Source organism: Trachurus trachurus (assembly GCF_905171665.1).
Source record: "Trachurus trachurus genome assembly, chromosome: 9".
Classification (NCBI taxonomy): Eukaryota; Metazoa; Chordata; class Actinopteri; order Carangiformes; family Carangidae; genus Trachurus; species Trachurus trachurus.
Window position 1 is genome coordinate 25,598,754 of NC_139895.1, and position 19,637 is coordinate 25,618,390.

Here is a 19,637-nt window from a genome sequence, read left to right on the forward strand (position 1 = left end):
TTCCTTGAGAGTACATTATCAGCTTTCAATGTCAGAGGAAAAGCAGTCCCATCCCCTGCATATTTCCAAAAGCACAAGAGGTCAACTTCTTTGCTTGTTTGTTTCATTGAGCATGTTACAGCATTGCACACAGGTCAGCTAACAGTGTTGAGGAGTCAGGGTTCACGGGTCAGAGTGCTACATGATAAGAGAGGAGGTCGGTGACCTTGCTGGTGCGTCGCCTCCTTTAATCGCTGTTCTGAGGTCGCCCCAACTGCTTAGCAGGTACCGGTCAAGGTTGGGGCGAGGGTAAGGAGCTCTGATCCAGGATCTGTTTGCAAAGCAGCATGTAACCACACAACAGTCAGTGACCCTGAGTGGTGAATTACAGCATGTAGAGAATACTGCGTTTGTTTATTTGCTATAGACGGGGCTATGGACTGTGGTTGTGGTATAAAATCGGAGAAGGATCCCCACATTGAACCCATCAGACGAAGCAAGGTCCTTCACTTCATTAGGAAGTCTATACTCAAGTGCATACTTTTTTTGTTTTCTCTCTTTCTCCCCACAGCCTATCTGTCTCTCTCTCCCTTTCAGAGTGAGTTCAGCAGAGATTCCTTTGGCATTACCCTCACCCCAGACTGCTGGAAAACCACAGCGCTCCGGATGCTGACCCTTGCTCAGCTCTGCACAATGCTTTAATTTGGTGTGTTGTTTAAAGTAATTAGAAAGCCTCTTTCCCTTGTTTTCTTTTCTATTCTTTTCTGCTCACTGCCAAGTGTGAGAGGGAAACAGTGAGTCGTCCGTGACTTCAGCTTGATAAAGACTCGGAAGAGGAATCCAGGGGACTGAGAGAGGAAGCAAAGATACTGTAAGCTCTTGCTGTACACACTTCCCCCCATACTGCTGCAGATTGGGAAACTCTGTCTGAAAACAAACAGGGACAGGACACATGGGATACTTGTGTCTGGATGTATATTAGTATTAGAGGGTGTGTGTACTGCATTTACAAACATAAATGTCTTAAAATAATGAATGCTTTCACCATTCTACATTACTTTCACTGCGTGGAAATAAAATTTGACATAATATCACGACTGAAGGAGGCAGAGAGTTGATGACGGAGGGAGAGAGAGAGGGTTCATCACGTTCATGGATCTTGAAGCAGTAAGACTTCAACGCAGAGACAAGCGAGACGATGATTGTCAGAGAATCGTCTTTGTGTCACCCGCGCTGCTCTGTACTGTTCAGCACAACTGTCACCGCGGCATGAAAAGGAGCATTAATGGTGCTGATCTTTGACAATTAGTCCTACATGCATCGGATATAGTGCTGAAAAGAATGCCCGCTACATTCATGTGGAAGTATGCTCTTCTATGCAGACATATACTGTACCAACGCACACATACAGTATATCTTTCACACAGACAACTTTTATTTCTCAGTGTATTTTATCACAAATGAGAGTACCACACATACACACAAGCACCTGCAGTGACTCACGCGAACGGATGTGTGTGTGTATTTACAAGAGGTTGGTTGTGTCTCAATTATAACCTTGGAAATAAAAAAGGACATAGAAGACTACATCACCGTCACCACACAATAAACAATATTCAGTATTCAAACACCTGTACATTTACTTTTAGTACATATACACTTGTGCTATCTGATTCTCTTCTCTCTCCGTGTGTTTGCCTCCGACTATCTCACCACCAGCTCACACCAGCTTCTCCACAGTGCTTCCATGAGCCACGTAAAAGACTGTGAAAAGTACGCAGCACACTCACTTAAAGCCACTGCTGAATGTGCTCATTTTAGACAGTGGAGACATTTAATTGAAAGACGGTCACATGTGATACTGTGAAGCCGGGCGGGTTCTAATGGCTAAAACACTTTCCTGACATTAGTGATCTCTTCAGTCCAGTGTCTCGAGCAGACACACTCAAACCACACCTTGAAGATGATGACATTGAAGCAACCTTTAAAAGAAATCCTTTAATTATAACAGACCTAAGTAAGAGTCAGTTGAAAACATGCTGTCCAGGATTCCTGGACTCAATGTGGAAGTGCACATCAATCAAAATCAGACTGATGTGATTCTACTACGACAGTGTCAACTATCAAAAACAATGAAACTTAAGATCCTATAACAGTGCAGTAGTAAGTGTCCATACATCCCCTTGTCTCTAACCACAGGACAACTTTGTGCAACTGAGCAGAACTGTATTTTCATACAAAAAAGCACTTGCCGTACAAGTATCAATAGTATCAACGTGTCTTAATGTTCCAACCAATTCCTGAGGTACTTGAGACACAATAGTCCCTTTCAAGAAGGAAAGGAAAGCAGTTCTGCATGAAGTGGGAGTTATACTGACTTGTATGTGAAGTGAGTGGCACATTATGAGAATATGTAACCTCTGTTGCTTCATTTTAATTAAGAAGTGCACAGTAAAAGAATATCATTAGGTCTAAACAAATACAAGCAGCAGGTACTGGGACAAATCATCATGCCGGGTTCTAGCTTATGGCTCGTGTGATATTTTTTTGTCAAGCAATGTCGCCATCTACAGGCGAGGAAAAGTGCCCCATGAAATTTAAGTCGGTGTCTTTCATAAATCAGGAGTTTTAGTTTGTCTGTGAACCTCATTGTAATTTCTATCCCTCAATTCAATGTACAAACCACAATTTACTAACCTAACCACCTAGTTAACGGAAGGTTTGTATCTGTTACATCTGGCTTGTGTTTTGCTGATATTATTGTCAGCTTTTTATTATATGGAAATTGAGGTGTGAAAGTAAAAAATCTAGGCTTTTAGGATTTAACAAATAAATGAGGCTGCTAATAAATAAGGTTCAGTTCACATCCAATTTCATGTCGATGTGTGATATAAATATGACAGAGAAATTAGACTTGATTGTAAAGACCCAATTTAATACGACTTCCAATCCAATCCAATCTCACTCCTCTAAAGATTCTTTATGAAGAGATAAATATACACATCTAGCAGGTGAGAGACTGTAAGAAAATCTGAGGTCTGTTAACTGGATATTTCCAACTGTGTCTTGGAAAAAGGCACTTATTAAAATTAATCACTTCATTGTTCACGCTCACTCCATAGTCCAGTCCTCTCTCTCGTTTTCACTCAACTCTCCAAATGTGCCTGGCAATGATTAAAACATGTCTGTTTCTCCATGACATTGCTTTGACATCATTTAATTGGTATAAGAGATAAAAATAAATGAATTAAATAAATATACTACCAGGTAAGTGGCGTAACGTAGCTCAAGGTGACAGCCTATTATTTCTCCCTTTTCTTTGCCTGAAAGAAGGCGAAGTGAGAAATGTGAGATTGCACTGAGAATGCAGCACCTCAAGGGGCAGATGGAGTTATTTAAAAAAATTTAACAGAGAGATTTTTTTTTTTTATTAAATTCCAATTTGCTCAAAGTTTACAACTGCATTATAATCAGAAAGTATATTCTAAATGAGTTTGTATTATAATCATCTTGTTATTTCTTTAAAAAAGTATTTTGCCTTCACACTCATCATAATCACGTCACAATTTTTTACATCACCAATATATATTGTTTGTATGATGTGCAGTGACAGAGCAATAAAATGTATGTAACAGTGATTAATGCCATAAATAACATGTCATGAGCGACACGTTGTCATAAAACAATGGTGTGTGAGTTTTTACCCCGCATTGTGTATGGAAAGAGGGTTTTACAGTGATATGAAAGAAAGGCGGAGGGATATCGAGAAGCGGCGGGGTTACTCACCACATCTTGCCTGGTATCCTTCCCTGACGCGATGAGGATGTAGTTCCAGGCCAGAGGCAGCAGCAGCGCCAGAGGAATCATATAGAGTTCAAAGTTCCAAACGACAATGACAAAAAGCTGATGAGAGAGAAGAAGACAAGACCATCAGTGAAGAAAAGCAAGAACAAAAAAGTCAGAACAGTGCGGGTTAGGAATGTATACATTCAAGACCCCATATTGACCCTCGTGAGGCAAATCCCTGAGAACGTACGCCGACCATATGTGCAACTGGAAACAACACGCATTCAAACACATTCATATGCAGAATCATAACCACCACGGAACAAAGCGTAAAAATAAGCCTGTGTTTCAACAAAGGTACAGGCCTGATGTCGGTGAGCCCAGGTTCAATCCTCTGACCCTCAAGGCATTCTGGGCCTTCGTCTGAGGAGGACGGTGAGGAGGATGAGTGCAAGCCGTCAGAGTCTCTTTCCTTCATGCCAATCATCCCAGAGGTTGAGGTCATGTACCGTTTCAACGACAGCACGTCAATGCTGACCCTTCCGTACTCAAGCCCAAACCCCAGCATCTGACCTCAAGCGCCCCACACCCAGAGTCTCTAACCCTGTCACTCCAAGCACCAATACCCTCTCTCTTACCCCAAAAGACTCATATGCCCCATCTCTAACCTCCTCTGCACCCATCTGCCAAAACCATAACCTCTATACCTCCCCTCTCATCACCAAACAAGCAAAGTACCATCTGAAAATTAACCTTTCCTAAAACCCTGTATTCTGGTTTTGGCAGTTCTCTTTAGCCTCTGACAGCAGATTACCGCGGTGGTCGGGAGAGGAGATCTGTGGGAAAGTAAAATTGCTAATGATGGAAGATTGATATTTCACAGCAGTATTGTGTCACTTGTGAGAAAACAGTGTGACAATTGTTGTTAAAAAGTTAAGACGGTAGAGATTGGATGTTTTTCAGAGGACAAAATCAGTCAGAAACAAACAGAACAAAAGTACATTCATAATACTCTTTTTCCCTTTTCTAATAATTTCATGTTTAAGTATACAGACAATTTTCACGGTTGATGAAACCTCGGCAGCAATTATTTAGAAATGCTGAAAATGCAAACCATGCCTAATGCTCAGTCTTTGCTTGGAAAACATATTTATCAAATTCAAGTACAAGAAATCCATTATTTCAAATATGAGAAACGAAGATTTGAAATTAATTACTCTATTTATGGAAATGCTTCCCTGTTTAACAATCAGTTTTGATGGGAAACTTTTAAGAGTGGTGAAATTGAGACTATTACTGTATAAAGTAGATTTATTGGTCTGTGTACCAATTATGATCAATCCTGTTTGGTTGAATTATATCAACAAGAGAGAAAGGGAGCTTAATAATCAACAATGCAATTGTTTTATTTGTGTTTATGTCTGGTGTGGGTGTGTGTGTGTGCGTGCGTGCGTGTGTGTTGAAGGGGAACAGACAGAGAGAGAGGAGGATTAAAAAAATCAAACTCTTAAATGTGTTTACAGTCTAAGGTTAATGTGAATATGGAGTTCAACAGCCCCTCAAGACTGTGTATGTAGGTTTGCTGCTGCTGTAGTGGAGCCAGTCGGACACTAAACAGCACACACACTTGCACACTGTGCTGTCGGTATTTCATATTCCTTTCATCCATGCACTCACCCACCCACACACACACACACTTGCATACAAACATATGCATCTGAATAACAAATTCAAACAACTCCTTATAATAACAATGCAATTAAACAATTCAATGTCTAAAGTTTTCCACTTCTCACAGACAAAAGTTCTGACAGGCTGATATCCAAACTTTTGGAACAGAACAATAACTTCATGTAAAATTAACAGACACTGAGTGTGCAAAGCAAAAAGAGGCATAAATTAAATATTAGCGATGACCAGTGCATTTGCATAATGCTCACAGCAAAATTTCATCTTCAAATAAACCTGAATGGCCTTGGTGCAACAACAAAATCTCCCAACAGACCCAAAATCTTTCTCTGTCTCTCTCAGGCTCAACTTCACTTTCTCGCAAACACAAAGTCTTTATATCTTATCCAGCTGTGTAGGAGTATTAGAAAGAATCTATTCAATAATTCATATTTGTATACTAACAAGAAACACAACCATTTCCCTTCATTCATCATAAAGAGCTGTTAGGACCAGCTCAGCGGCAGAAACTTGTACACACACACAAACATAATAAATGTTCACAGTAACAGTGTCTCCACTAAATGCATCCATTCTAAAATTATCCATCTTACTATAAATTATTGTAATTTACAAAATTGTATGATCACTGATAAACACTGGAATAATCTGTAACTAAACAATGTGCAATAGAGGTGCAGAAACATGACTTCAGTCAAATGAACAAAGGAGCTCACGTGTTTTAAACCTATTCTGGTAGAAGCTATAAATAACTGCACACTTACAAACATCTTCATGCATAGACACACTGCTCCTTTCAGATACTCTGATAAATATAACTAGCATCAGGCATTATATTGTACAGTAAATATATTTACTGTCTCGATTTCTAATATCTCATAGTAGCTTCATCACGCAACGGACAAATTAATTGCCGCTCACTGTGATGTTTATATGGGACCTTAAAACCATCTTTTGTGTGTGTGTGTGTTTTTTTTAAATCTCACTTTCTTCACCGTATGCCTGGGGTTGTTTAACCTGTCATTCCCCTTCATCCCCCTCCCTTTGGTTATAGTAGCTAAAGGCGAAGTTTTGACTGGCAGCTAGAGGAACCGGACACCCAGGCTCAGCAGTGGCCAGCTCTGCCCCGTCTCTGTACCCCCCGGCAGGGTAATAGGGGCCCTGCAGTGCCTGGACCTTTCCACCAGGACTGGGTGATCACAGCCACCCCCCATCGCTTGTTACACCAGATAGCAGGCTCTTCGCCTGGGGAAGAGGGAGTGGGAAGCAGCCTGCTGTGGATGTCAGTGACCAGAAAAAGGCAGAGAAAAAAAAAAAACAATGATGAAAAGATGCTGAACTGCGGAGAAAAAGAAAAGGAAGATGCCAAATGAAGCTCCAAATGTAGTCTGTGGGAATAATTCGTAGATGACTTTGTGTGGTCAGAGACGCATTATGTAGTGGTTGGTGGTGGTTCATCGTGAATATCAGAACACGCATACAAAGGAGAGCTCACCGTGTCCCACTCATGCTTAATACAGCAGAATTCATACCTGTGTGGTAACGTACAAATATAACAGTGTGACAGTGTGTTGATCTTTTTGTGTATGAGCCTCAATTTTATCTAAATTATGCAAACTTTTTAAAATTTGTTTTGAGAACATAAACAAAAAGATAATGATGCAACTGAATCTGGACCTAAAAAACAGTGTTGTAGCCTGTTTCTCCTTGTCGTGACATTCCCGGGTAGAATATTGTCTGTCTCAACAACGAAGAAGCAGCTATATGTATATCAATATTAATTTTGGAGTGAGTTTAGTTCATTTGTTCTATAGTCGACATTTGTGTTTCCAATATGAAAAATAAAAACAGGTCAGGGAAAATAAAATAACACTTTTCCTTTCTACATCATTTCTTTTTCTCTTTAAAAATGCATTGTAATTTATTTTTTAATTATGTGTGCTTCAACAAGTCTACGGTGAAATCCATTGAAATGTCAGAAAACAACTATTCGCCTGTCACTAAGCAAAGTAAAATAATATTTTCCACTGTCAAAACTGCTAAACCATTTCAAATACAGTTAAAGGCTACATTTGAACTGGGCAAACTTCACATCTTAGCAAGCTGAAATTCAAATGAGACGTATTATTAAAATCGACAATCACAAACATGAACAAAGCAAAACCATGGCAGCATAATTTGTAATATTTGGCTAAAATACCCATACACAAATTTAGTAAACTAAATTATTCTGACAAGTCTCTGTAGCTGGATTTCATTTTGTTATTATCTTTGATGGTTTCTCTTAATATCAAGAAATCCCCTCTACACAAGAAGATGTATTAAAAACCCTCCAAACAGAGAAGTCAAAATGTTTTATTCAAGCACTCAGTGCGGCATATTGAGAGTTGTATCTTGCATTATTTGTTTCAAAACACAACCCGTGTCCTTACGGCTCTGCGCCGCGGCACTGTGGGAGGGTAATATTCAGTACTTTGGCTTACATTAACCACACACCAGGCTAACTTTCCCCCTGCTCTGTCTCAGTGGAGTGAAACTGAAGTTTGGATTTCAGAGTTCCCCTTTATCTCTCTTACATCAATTTCCATGCTGGCACTAAGTGTTGCCAGATACCAAGTAGAAGTCCTGTTAAGTTCGAGGCAACTAGAGAGGGAGGGAGACTGTGTCCTGCTTGTGACCGGACCTTCCCATCATTCAGTGGTGCTAGACTGCCCCCTGCTGTACCACTGCAGAACATAGATCTACAGCACATTTAATGGTGTTCATCTGTTTGAAAAAAAAGCTAAAACTTATGTGTCAAAATTCCCATCATTTTGCAATATCATGGAAACATAAAATAAAGCATCCACCATTTTATTAACACAGTAGTGAAACTGCATACTGGTACTTAAAAGAAGTACAGATGCTCACTCTCTGACTCCTCAACAAGGGGCCTCACACATTTTCTGTTCAGTCTCCATCTCTGGTGATTAAACTCTGACTTGGTATTCTCTGTTAGTCATGCCACTATATTTCAACTATCATTCATTTTGCAAATCAGGAGAGCAGTAAAGTAGATCTTTCAAAGCTGTCCCTTGCTGTGGGCAAAGACGAAATCCAGACTTTAAAACTTTTAAAAGTTAGATAGGTTCTTTGAAGAGGAGTCAAAGGAGCAATTTAAAGAGACCTGGAGTGGTGTGTACCAGTCACTGCTATGGTGTCTCTGCACTGAGCGTGTGTATCAAACTGCCAGCCAGACATGTGCAAACACACACACACACACTCCAATAGTTGCTTCTGTACCTGTCTTTGCTTTTTTTTTCTCTTTTTTATTTCAGCAGGGTGAATTTTTATCTAAATGCAAAGCAGGTGATAGGTGCTCCAGTTTCCTCTAGAAGTAGCTCCCTTGTCTGGGCTCTCTTCCTGATAAGAGTCCTACTTTGCCTGACATAAAAGAGCTTGGTATCATTTCCCCTGCCTCCCCAACAACCCTCAGCTCGCTGCCCTCGCCCTTCCTCGAGCTTCACAAAGCTGCCTCTATTTGCTCCCAATTCAGGGCCCAATTGCAGATAAAGTTACAGCAAATTTGTTTGGAGGAAGAGCTGCTGAGGCCTGCGGTCCCTGGGGCAATAACAGCCTTGTCTTGCAGGGGCCGTGGGGAGAGCTGGCAGCAGCAGGAGAACAGAACCCAACACCGCTCAGCCCTACAATGGCCTCGACTCTCCGGGAGGGAAGGCAAAGGGAGGGGGGGGGAGAGGGAGATAAAGGGGGGCAGGAATGGATGGATGGATAGAAGGGAGGGACGCTCAGCTTGCAGGTGTGGGGAAAGGAAGCGGACGCTTAACCTCAAGTCAGGGGAACGGAGACACTAAGACTCACCCATGCACACACACACACATCAAAACACACACACGCATGCAGACACCACCCATCATGCAGGACAGGAGGTAACTCCAGTCCCGTCCATTGTGCCAACGCCTCAGGCAAAGCTGCCACGGTGGCTGATTCACTGTCGGGATGGGTGGGTGACAGCAGTGTGGGTGTGAGAGAGAGAGAGGGAGAGAGAGAAAGAGAGAGGGAGAGAGAAAGGCTGCATGTGAGACTATGTGATATCTTTCTTCCTCTCACATGCACACAAAACACACACCACATACACACTAATCACAGCTGGTACTAATGGGCGGCTGGCATTGCAGAACTGGGCAGAAGGAGAGTAAGGGACCATGAAGAAAATTTTGAGTGTGCTCGTGGAGGGAATGTTGTGAAGTGACACAGTGCGACAACTGCATTGTACTACTGTGTTCACAAAAACCCACATATATGAACACACTGAAATCCACTCACCCCCCAAGGCTTACTTAGGCGTTAAAAAGTGCCCACATTTGGGAGTTTATAGCTTGAATTGCCCACAACTCCACCTCTGTAGCTACAGCCGCATTGGAAAGTTAAGTGAAACATCTGTCTAGAAAGACAGCCAGACAGAAACCCACGTGAACATGTGAACAGACACACATGCCCATAATCACACACAGCCGTACAACTTCATGAACGCACCACCTTGGCCAGATGGCCCCCCATAAAAACCCACTTAAAGAGATGAGCGAAGTGATTAAGAGGCCTCTCAAAGTGAGGGAGAAATGAGAGAAGGATGAAGAAATGGAAGCGAAGGGAGGGAGGGAGTACCTGTGTGGAGAGAGGCCCTAAATACTCTGATGCTTTTAGCTAAGTGCATACTCCTACCATAACAGACTCCCAAAAGAGCGAGAGAGAGGGGTGGGGGGGAGCACAATGACACCTAAATTTCAGACTTTGTATAAACTATAAAACGCTATGTCCTTGGCCTAGATACATCCTTTATCGTCATCTGAATACTTTGAATTTAAGTGAGTACAATGAGGATATGAATAGTTGGCACTGTTACGCAGAAATGGATGTGCTGTAAGCTGTGTTTTCAAAAAGGGTGAAGAGCTATACAAGGCATGCATGCGTGTGTGTTTGTGTGCTGACATGGAGGCTGTGCTACCCAAGGCTGCATCCTCCATTCACCATGTAGATTGGCAATTCTGAAGTGACCTTGTTTTGTGTGAATTCCTCGACATTTTTTGTCTGACATTTTCATTTATTTCTAACAGATAAGACATGAGGGCTTGTGCCTGGTTCAGTCTTACAAGAGGGAAAATGCAAACGTACGTCGTGAGCCAGGCTCATACCCGAGCCTGCTCGCACACACAGAGGGAAAATGTTAACTGATCAATACTATGTATCTTCTGACCCATGTCTTGTGATGACACTGTGACCCGCTGTACAAACACACACACACACACGCACACACACAGCCCCTGCAGAGATGAAACTGGTGTCAGACAGCCAAACGCAGCTAACGTCTAATGTCTGCTGTGGAGACACTTAGTGCTCCCGTGGTAAAGGGCTGGGGCGGGGCGGGTCCACCTGTCCTGTAGCTACTTAAGTCAGGACACTAAACCAGACAGGATTAAATGCCTGCTCTGTCATCTTTAGGCTAGGGAACCTATATGCAGCCACTCACTGCCATGCACCAGAATGTCTTTTACTGATAGCTCTGCTGTCCAATTACACTTCACCTTTTAATACCAGACACAGATGACAGGGAGAGAGAGAGGGAGGGAGGGAGGGAAGGAGGAGGGGAGGGGGGGGGGGAGAGGATGAAGAGGGGGTTGATGGGAGAGGCTGCCATTTCCACTGTTTGCAGCCACATTTTGTCACACTTCAATAGATTATAGTTGGATCTTCTAAGTTCTCTAAGATGTCTGAGGGTCTCATTTAAGATGGGGTAGAAGCCATATCGCCAACTCTCAACTCATTCCCAGCAACAAAACAGATATTTGCCAAGTATTTACCAAGTGTGCTTATATATTTAATGCAAAGCCAGAAAAAGACGTTAATCGAGAGCATCATGTGAAGATATTTGAGTGTGTGGGTAACAGAAACAGTGGGGGGTTACTGTGGGGGGAATGTACTTAACTGTGCTCGAGACATTAACAATCTCTCGTGTTTGAGTGTGCAATTACCAGTGAGCGATTCGTACTTTGTTAGCAGAAATTCCTACAGCCTCTGTGAACATGTCACTCTTACTGCGTGTGTGTGCGTGTTAACCACTATAAAATGTGTGATCAGTACCATATACAGTATGACTATTGTTTGTGATAATCAATTTCAAAAAGTGTAAAGTAATTTTTCACTGCCAAAAAGCAAGCCCAGCTTAATTTACATACTGTATATGCCCGGCATTGTTAACAATAACAATAATAATATGGGATAATAATCTTTGTGGCAAAAAAAGTAGTTGTTCAGTTCTTCATGTGTGGCAAACGAGCAAATTCGTAAACGATATGCTACAATTTGTGGTACTGTATATGTAAATACACCTCTACGTACCACAAAAGCACAGATGCTCCTCTGTGGAGAGTCCCATTCGAAGCAGCTGTTGATATAGCAGCCTGCGTTGATAAGGAACATGATGCAGCGCCTAACTCGGTTGAAGTTGCGCAACAGCAGCTGGAAAGGAGACAAACATAAACAAGTGAATGTTTTTCCAAGCCAAGGCTTAATGTGTTATACTGTAACAAGGAAAATGGCATGGTGGTATATCAGTGATTTACCGCTGAATGTGGCACATACAGTTCGTTAACACATGGGTGAGGTGGAGAAAAAAAGGACTTTGTGTACTGTACTTTGGAAACTGTTGACTTGATGTGGTAGCTGAGTATCATTTCAAATACCAAAACAATAAGATATATTATGGTCGTGACCTCTCCATAGCTACATACTCTTTATAAAGTCTTATTAAAGGACAAGCACACCTACTCTGGTCTATCTCTCATCTAACAGTTGTTGAGGAGAAAATATGTCAAATCTCATTACCAATACCTTAAAGGGACAACGAGGAGTTTCTATTCGGTTATAAAAAAGTCTCACGTTAATGTGGATGAATCTCCGCTACCCACACTTGTTAATGGGCCCATTTTCAATAATTATATCGTTCTGTCTCTATCGTTATTTCGTTATTATTAGTGGTGGCGGAAATGCTGGTCGAGCCGACCAGCGTTTCCTTACTTTCAGTTTCGTGGCGAGTCATGAGAATAACGCAGCTGAATCGCCGTTTATGGTCGGAACTACAACGGTATGTGAACCTCTTTGAACCTCTGACTTTAATTATTGATGAATGAAAACATGAGTCCGTCTTGCGCCGGTCAAAGAATTTTACGGTGCGCGTGGAGGCTCATAAATGTAGTGTGAAAACACTTCGCTTTTCCAAAACTCCTCGTTGTCCCTTTAACATACTTTCAGTAGCCCTCATCATGGTTGGTTAAAAGCCTATGGTGTCTTGTTTTGCTGTCTCTTAGTAAAGTTTACTGGAACACCTAAAAGTTACAACTTGAAATTTGTGTTATTTACCTCACTTTTTTTTTGCTTCAATATTACATCACTGACAATACCATGAGGAGATCATTGTGTTTCCTACTTTGGCTTGTTCTTCATGTGGATCAACATATGGGACAAATGGCTGCTTTAAGTGTGACAAGCTGACTCACAGTGTTTCTTTAAGTATATTCTCCCAATGATAAAGTTAAGTACAATAATAACAATTTCTAACACAGTCCCTGGATTCCCCTCCCTGAGGGTTCTCCAGGCATTTGGCCAGAGATGAGAGAGAACTGGCTAACTGCTGTCCTCCCCCTGGGCTGCCAACCATTCAGGGAATAGCATAACAGCAGCGCAGAACGCCAGCCACCCAATCAGGTCACCACCAGGAGAAAGTGCTCCCAAAGGACAAACTGTCTCTGCAGATTGCTGTTCAAAAATTCTAGGCCATTATTTTACTCTTTGGAAAATTATGTGTGTGTTTGAATGTGTGAGTACTGTGGGTATGCAGCATATGTTCGTAGCACTACAGTGAACTCTATTGTCTGCGCGTACGTGTTTCCGGGTAGATTTGCATGTGGCTAGGGGTGGCTTGGCTGCTTTGATGCTAGATGAGAGGAAGATTCCTCCCTCTCTATGTATAATTATGTGAAGCATTTTGTTGCCAAACTGAGGATGACTGTATGGTGTCCTGCTGGGGACACATAGACCCTGAGGACTGCAAGACTGTGAATCATCCATTTTAACGTTCCTCAGCGCATGCACTTGATGTACATGCTGTACTCTTCTTGGCTCATTATTGCTATAACTGCCTTGATAAGAATATTTCATTTTAATGAATTATTTCAAAGAGTGCCTTGAGTTATTCCTTAAAAACACTTAGACAAGTAGTGAAGCCATTTATTAAGTCAAATGTCATAATTGCAATTAAATGGTTGTGTTTGGCAGGCAGCTTATGTGTTTTTTTTCTTTTCTTTACTGTGTGTGTTGTGTATATATGTGTGTGTGTGTGTGTGTGTGTGTGTGTGTGTGTGTGTGTGTGTGTGTGTGTGTGTGTGTGTGTGTGTGTGTGTGTGTGTGTGTGTGTGTGTGTCTGCACATAAGCAGCAAGCAACAGCAGGGGAGCCGCTAGCGCACAAAAGAGCCCTCATGGGGCAATCCCTCCAAAGCAGCCAGTGACATCATCATTGCGAGACGTTGACATGGGTCATCTCTGTGAGTCAGAGGTGAAATGGAGATGAAAAAAGGATTCTGCACTTGGGAGAAAAGCGTAGAGTGGGCCGCCACAGTGAGACAGAGAGCAACAGAGGAGGCAGAAACAGTGAGGAAAGAAGGGAATAGATGGAGGGCTGACAAAAGGGTGGTATGGGAGCTGGTGTGTGTGTGTGTGTTGTGCTGTGCCGGGCACGGCTGTGCTCGGCTGTGCATGGCGCAGCATTGACTGCTGAGCCCAAACGGTCACTCATATGACATGTCTGATGTGGGCCAGCCCCTACCATTCAGCCCTTTGTGGTGCCGCCACACTGAGTGGCGTGACAATGAAGTGCAAAGCAGCAGTGGCAAAGAGGGCCAACTATAAGGATGGCCAATCTACTTATGCACCCCACAGCTGACAGCTTGACATTTCTATTCACCACTCAGAGTGGATGCGAGGGGGGGAGAGATGAGAGAAGGGAGAGAGGAGGGAAGGAGAAAAAAAAGAAACGAAATGCTGTTTTTCCTTCAATCATCCTGTTATATCTTGCCCACACAGTTGTTGTGCTTTGCAAGATGCCACTCTCCAGGCCCGTTGGTTTTGCATCAGACAGTTAACGGGAAGAGCTGGTACAGTGGTGGACATAGATAAAAATGAGGCGGAGTAGCTGAAGATAAGCGTTGGCTGCTGATGTACCTGTTTGGACACTCTGGGCTCCTCCTCGATATACTTCTGCTCGATGGGAATCAAGGTCCTGAGTCCAGCCTTCACCTGGAGGATGGAGTGAACACACATAGTGTCATACACAGCAAACGGTGAGACTGAATTGATACTGAAAACACCAGATAGGTAAAATGATATAGATGAGGAATGAATTAGTGAGGGACTGTAGTTGGATGTTTGTTTGTTTTTTTCTGATGATATACAGTAACAAGGCAACACATGCATAGAGCGTGCCCCATGTCAGAGGCTAGCAAGAGCAAGGGAGAAAGCTGTAAGATGGCCGCTATAGGACACACACAGTGATGGTGAATGGGGGAACAAAGGCTGCTGAGAGGGAGTCTTCGATAATTAAAGCCAAAACGAGGACGAGGGATGAGATGGAAGCAAGGGAGGAGGGGGGGACAAACAGAATAAAGACAACAGCAGCGCAGAGGGGGGGGATGCTGGAGAGAACAAGAGAGGATGGAGAGAGAGAGAGGATAATGGGGGTGGAGGGCAAAATAAAAAAAAATCAGGCAAGAGAATCAAAAAAGCAAAAGAAAGACTTACAGCATTAAAAATCACGTCTATTTCGAGAAAGATGACCCCTTTTGTTGGCCCTGTCAGCTCCTTGCTTTTCAAGGCGTAGGCTTTGCGTTCTCCATTTTGGATCTGTGGGAGAGGGACATGACAGGCGTCTGTCTGGCAATACCCGGCTGAATCGGCTCCCCGGGCCACCTTTGAACCCCAGCTGCTAGCGCTGACAGGGAACCCAAAACAACTGTGGCAACTCTGACAAGTACCTGTTCATTACCCACTGCAGCTCGGCTCTGTCAAACAGAAATTAACTATCCTTGGGAATCATACTGTACAGCAGAGCATGGATATATTAGATACACAGTTCATCCACAGGCTATCTATATTTTTTCAAATATAAGAGACACTTTTCCTTCTCTTTTCTCCAAATCACATCGTTCCATCTCTCGATCAGTGTCATTTTCATATTATCTTTTATCCGCTCACTTTCTTTCTTCTCACCTATCAATCTCTTCCTTTCTTTCAGCTTCTCTTCCATTTCTTCCTTCTTCCTGTCATCTCTTTCTCTTTGTGAAATAATAACAGTCTCATCTGTGGAGTTGCAAAAATAACCTCTGCTTTTTATATCTTCCACTGTGTGTTTTCATTTCTTTCTGTTCCTCTATGTTCTCCACATTATCCCCAAGGGAAAAGAAAAAGAAACACATGCAAAGAAATCTATCTTTGACTCACATTTAGTAAAGGAATAGCCACTTTCCCCAGGAAATCTGCACTTCTGTCTCGGTCCTCGTCGTAAACAGTGACCTCCAGTACCGAGTGGATGTCCTTCACGTTACTAGACCACACACAAAGACCACATCACTGACATATATACTAAAATATGTGCCACAGTGTGAAAGCTATCACATCTAGCACAACCTTCTTTAAATATTAAAGACACAGAGAAAAACAGTTTAAAATCTGAAATGCTATATGAAGCATAACAAATGTCTCATATTTGAGAACCATGTATTGCATTTACATAAATGTTTAAAAATCACCATTAACATGCATTATGTGACATTGTAGTACATTGCCGAGCTGAGTAGAACTTAAATGTGAAGCTCAAACGTGTCATCTCTTGAAAACTAGGCTAGCAAGAAGATGGCTGATGATATGTATAGAAAGGAGGCTATGGGAAAGATGTGCACTCAAAGAATGACTAAATTAATCCGTCCCATCACTGGGAATTCACAAGTTTGTACTGTGGAAAGAACTGTATCATGTAAGATATTATGTAGAATTAGATCTGCATTAACATTTAACTAGAGCCATAACTGTGTATTTAAAAAGGAATTTGACGTTTGAATAAGCTAAAATTTCATATGTCTTCTCAATTTATATCTTGCCCTGGATTTTCTTGGCACACAACACATTTTAAAACACTAGAAAGAGCAGACAGCTGGAAGTTCACAGTTCAGGAATAGAGTATACACACTATGAACTGTGGCCACCCTATTTTTTAATACTAAGGCCAACCAGAATTATTCTGATAAACAACAAATTAACTGTTGAATGCTATGAATTTAAAAAAGAAAATGCTATTATGTTCATTTAATCTGTCCAAAGCATTCTTCAATTCAAAGATGTGTCAATAAAAAAATAAGAATAAAACACTTTTTTTTTTTTTTTTTACATTAATGTATTGAATACAAGCAGTATACATCTGTCTGACATATCCTGAGCCACTCACAAAGTGAAGACCTTGTTCCACTCTGGATTGAGGTTTTTGTAGACAGTGTGCGTCTGCAGCCGATCGTTACTCAGCTCCACCACACAGAACGGGTCGCTCTTACCTGCCAAACAAAAGAACAAGAATGACCTTCTTAGTGAAAAGAGACATAAATACAGTAGATACTGAAGTTCTGTTAGCTTGAGTTTGAGAATCATAAGTAATTCCAACAGCTTTTGTCTATCTCCAATCCCTCATATTATTAAGACAGATAGTAGCATCCTCCCCTTATAGCATATGACAGCTCCAATACCCTGGACTTATCAGAACTGCAATAATAACATTCTTTCATTTTTTAGCCCCAATGCCGTATATATTATACAACAGCATATCAGTGGAACAGCTTCAAGCCGTTTCTATCAACACCCTGGGAACATGGACAACTAGGAGATAAGCTCCAGGACCACTGTGCCCTGGGCAGTCACAGGGAGGGGGCGGGAGAGGGAAAAGAGAAAGAGGACTTTAAGAATGGATGTGGCTAAGAACACAGAGGGTGATGTGGCTCTGAAGGCCAGAGAAGTTCGAAGTAGAAGATAAAGACAGCTGAGCAGGGGTGCGAGAATGATTAGCGATATCAAAACAAGTGGCAGCGAGTCAGCGGCAGCTGCAACGACATGAGGAAAAATGTGAGTGAACGCAAGGACAACATGAAAATTAAAATGATGAAAGATCTCCCCCTAACACCTGTATAGTGAAAGTATTTGGGTGTTAATTCTGAAATTTTGCTTTTATATATTTTAGAAAAAATAACATGAAAACTAATCCTAAGGAATGAATAATTTTCAAAAACTGAAGTACTGCATCCTGTATGAAATAATTTGAGTAGCCTGTCTCTGCCAAAAGATAAAATGTAAATACACTATGTGAGAACTTTAAAGACCTATATAAAACATACATCTGACATATGGCTAAATCATATTCATTTATTCTAATTCATTCCAACAAAACTTTCAATTCAGATTTTACGGTTATGTAACCAAATAGAAAGAGGATGAGAGAGACGAGGATGAGAAAAAAATAATAATCACAAAGTTATTTCATCCTCCTGAGAATAGCGTACTGTACTATGTCCTATATTTATTTATCTATTTATTTACTAAGATCTCACATTTCAGTCTCTTTGTACACAGAAAGGACGGCCAGCTCCCCATGCCCACCCCCTTCAATTGCCTCAAAATGGAATAAGAACAACAAAACTCCTAATTCAGTCTTTGATCTTTTTTTTTTTTTACTAAAACTGTTGGGAGTCTTTGAGCTGTTTGTTCAAGATTATCACTTGAAAAGGCTGGGTCAGGAAGTTAAAAAAAAAAATGTCCTACACGAATTCCAAGAGAAAAATATTATTAAATATTGAAATGTTATTCAAGCCAAACTGTTGCATAATAACACTCGATAAAGTTGTGATTGAGTTCAAAGACCCCAGTCACATTTGTGTGTGTGCTCGTATGTGTCCGTCTGAGTGTGTGTACCACAGGGAAGAATGTGTGTGCGAGTGTCATTGATTGGTGTGATTTTCTTCAAATGTTGTGACAAGGGCAGGACATTTAGTGGGTGTGCAAAGTAAATGTCACTGTGATCAATGTTGAGCCGTAGGTGTTGCCTTTCATATCTGTTTGTGACGCTCTATTGATGTAGAGTCTTTGAAGTGGATATTGACAGCTATGACTCCTACACTATAAAACAAGATACATTAAAATAGACAAAACACAAGAAAGTCAAGAGCCTACTTCTCAGTCGATCTCTATGTACACACTTTGTTAGCCATTTAAATTGTGGTCTGCACTGCACATAATACAATACACACAATACAAACCATGTATTGTATTACGGTGCTAACTTTACCTTGGATATATTCCACATACAGGTGTATTTTGAAATGGTAAACAAGTGGAAATAATATTTTGGCAGCAGTTTTCATTCAGTATTTTTACAGTAGTGAAAATCTCAAATCTTCCTTAATCACCCAAGCACTTCCATAGCATAAACAAATCAGGTCTGATTAAATTTAAATGCAATCACCCAAATTAAGACATGGAAATTATCTCTGCAGAACGCTGTCCCTCCCCCATTTTCTCTCTAATATTCTGCTTTTAATGACATGGCAGGTTGCGTTGCTGCAGAAAGCCAGTTGTCATTGGGGATGAACTTTCACCTTATTGGCAAACAGCACCAGAGGCAGCTGTCTTAACCAATTACACGCTCAGGTTTGAGCGCCACTCAGCGATCATCCAGGTAATGTCCGAGCAAAGCTCCTCCCCCCTCTGGGTCCTGTCTGTGTGGCGCTCGCTGAAGGTCTGCAGCGAAGAGCGCGCTCAAACTCATTTCAGGGCGCCCTAAGATAAGTGTGGAGGATGAATACAGCACAGAGACGGGGGAGCACGCTGTAATTGCCTCGCAGGAAGCTTAGCGTTAGTGAGGGGTGAGGTTAGAAAGGGAATGCATGATCAAGTTCCTGTATAATCACAATTAATTAATATTCAGACTTTAAAATGTAAATCAATTGCATTTTTGTTGCCCTTTTTATTTCCCCTTGCACCCATTGAAAATATATACTGTACTTCCAGCGGACTGAAAGAGAATCTACAAATTCTGTGGTGC

General features: G+C 41.6%; 1 protein-coding gene across 1 annotated transcript in view; it reads right to left on the minus strand.

Moving 5' to 3' along the window:
- Window positions 1–19,637, minus strand: part of mctp1a (multiple C2 domains, transmembrane 1a) — a gene marked incomplete at both ends in the record, with an annotated part of 135,885 nt that overhangs the window by 33,560 nt on the left and 82,688 nt on the right. Inside the window, 6 exons of the mRNA XM_083979886.1 lie at window positions 3,766–3,882; window positions 11,848–11,967; window positions 14,726–14,800; window positions 15,302–15,403; window positions 16,001–16,103; window positions 17,001–17,103. Of these exons, the coding sequence (XP_083836012.1) occupies window positions 3,766–3,882; window positions 11,848–11,967; window positions 14,726–14,800; window positions 15,302–15,403; window positions 16,001–16,103; window positions 17,001–17,103 (620 nt within the window). The remainder of the gene's footprint in view (window positions 1–3,765; window positions 3,883–11,847; window positions 11,968–14,725; window positions 14,801–15,301; window positions 15,404–16,000; window positions 16,104–17,000; window positions 17,104–19,637) is intronic.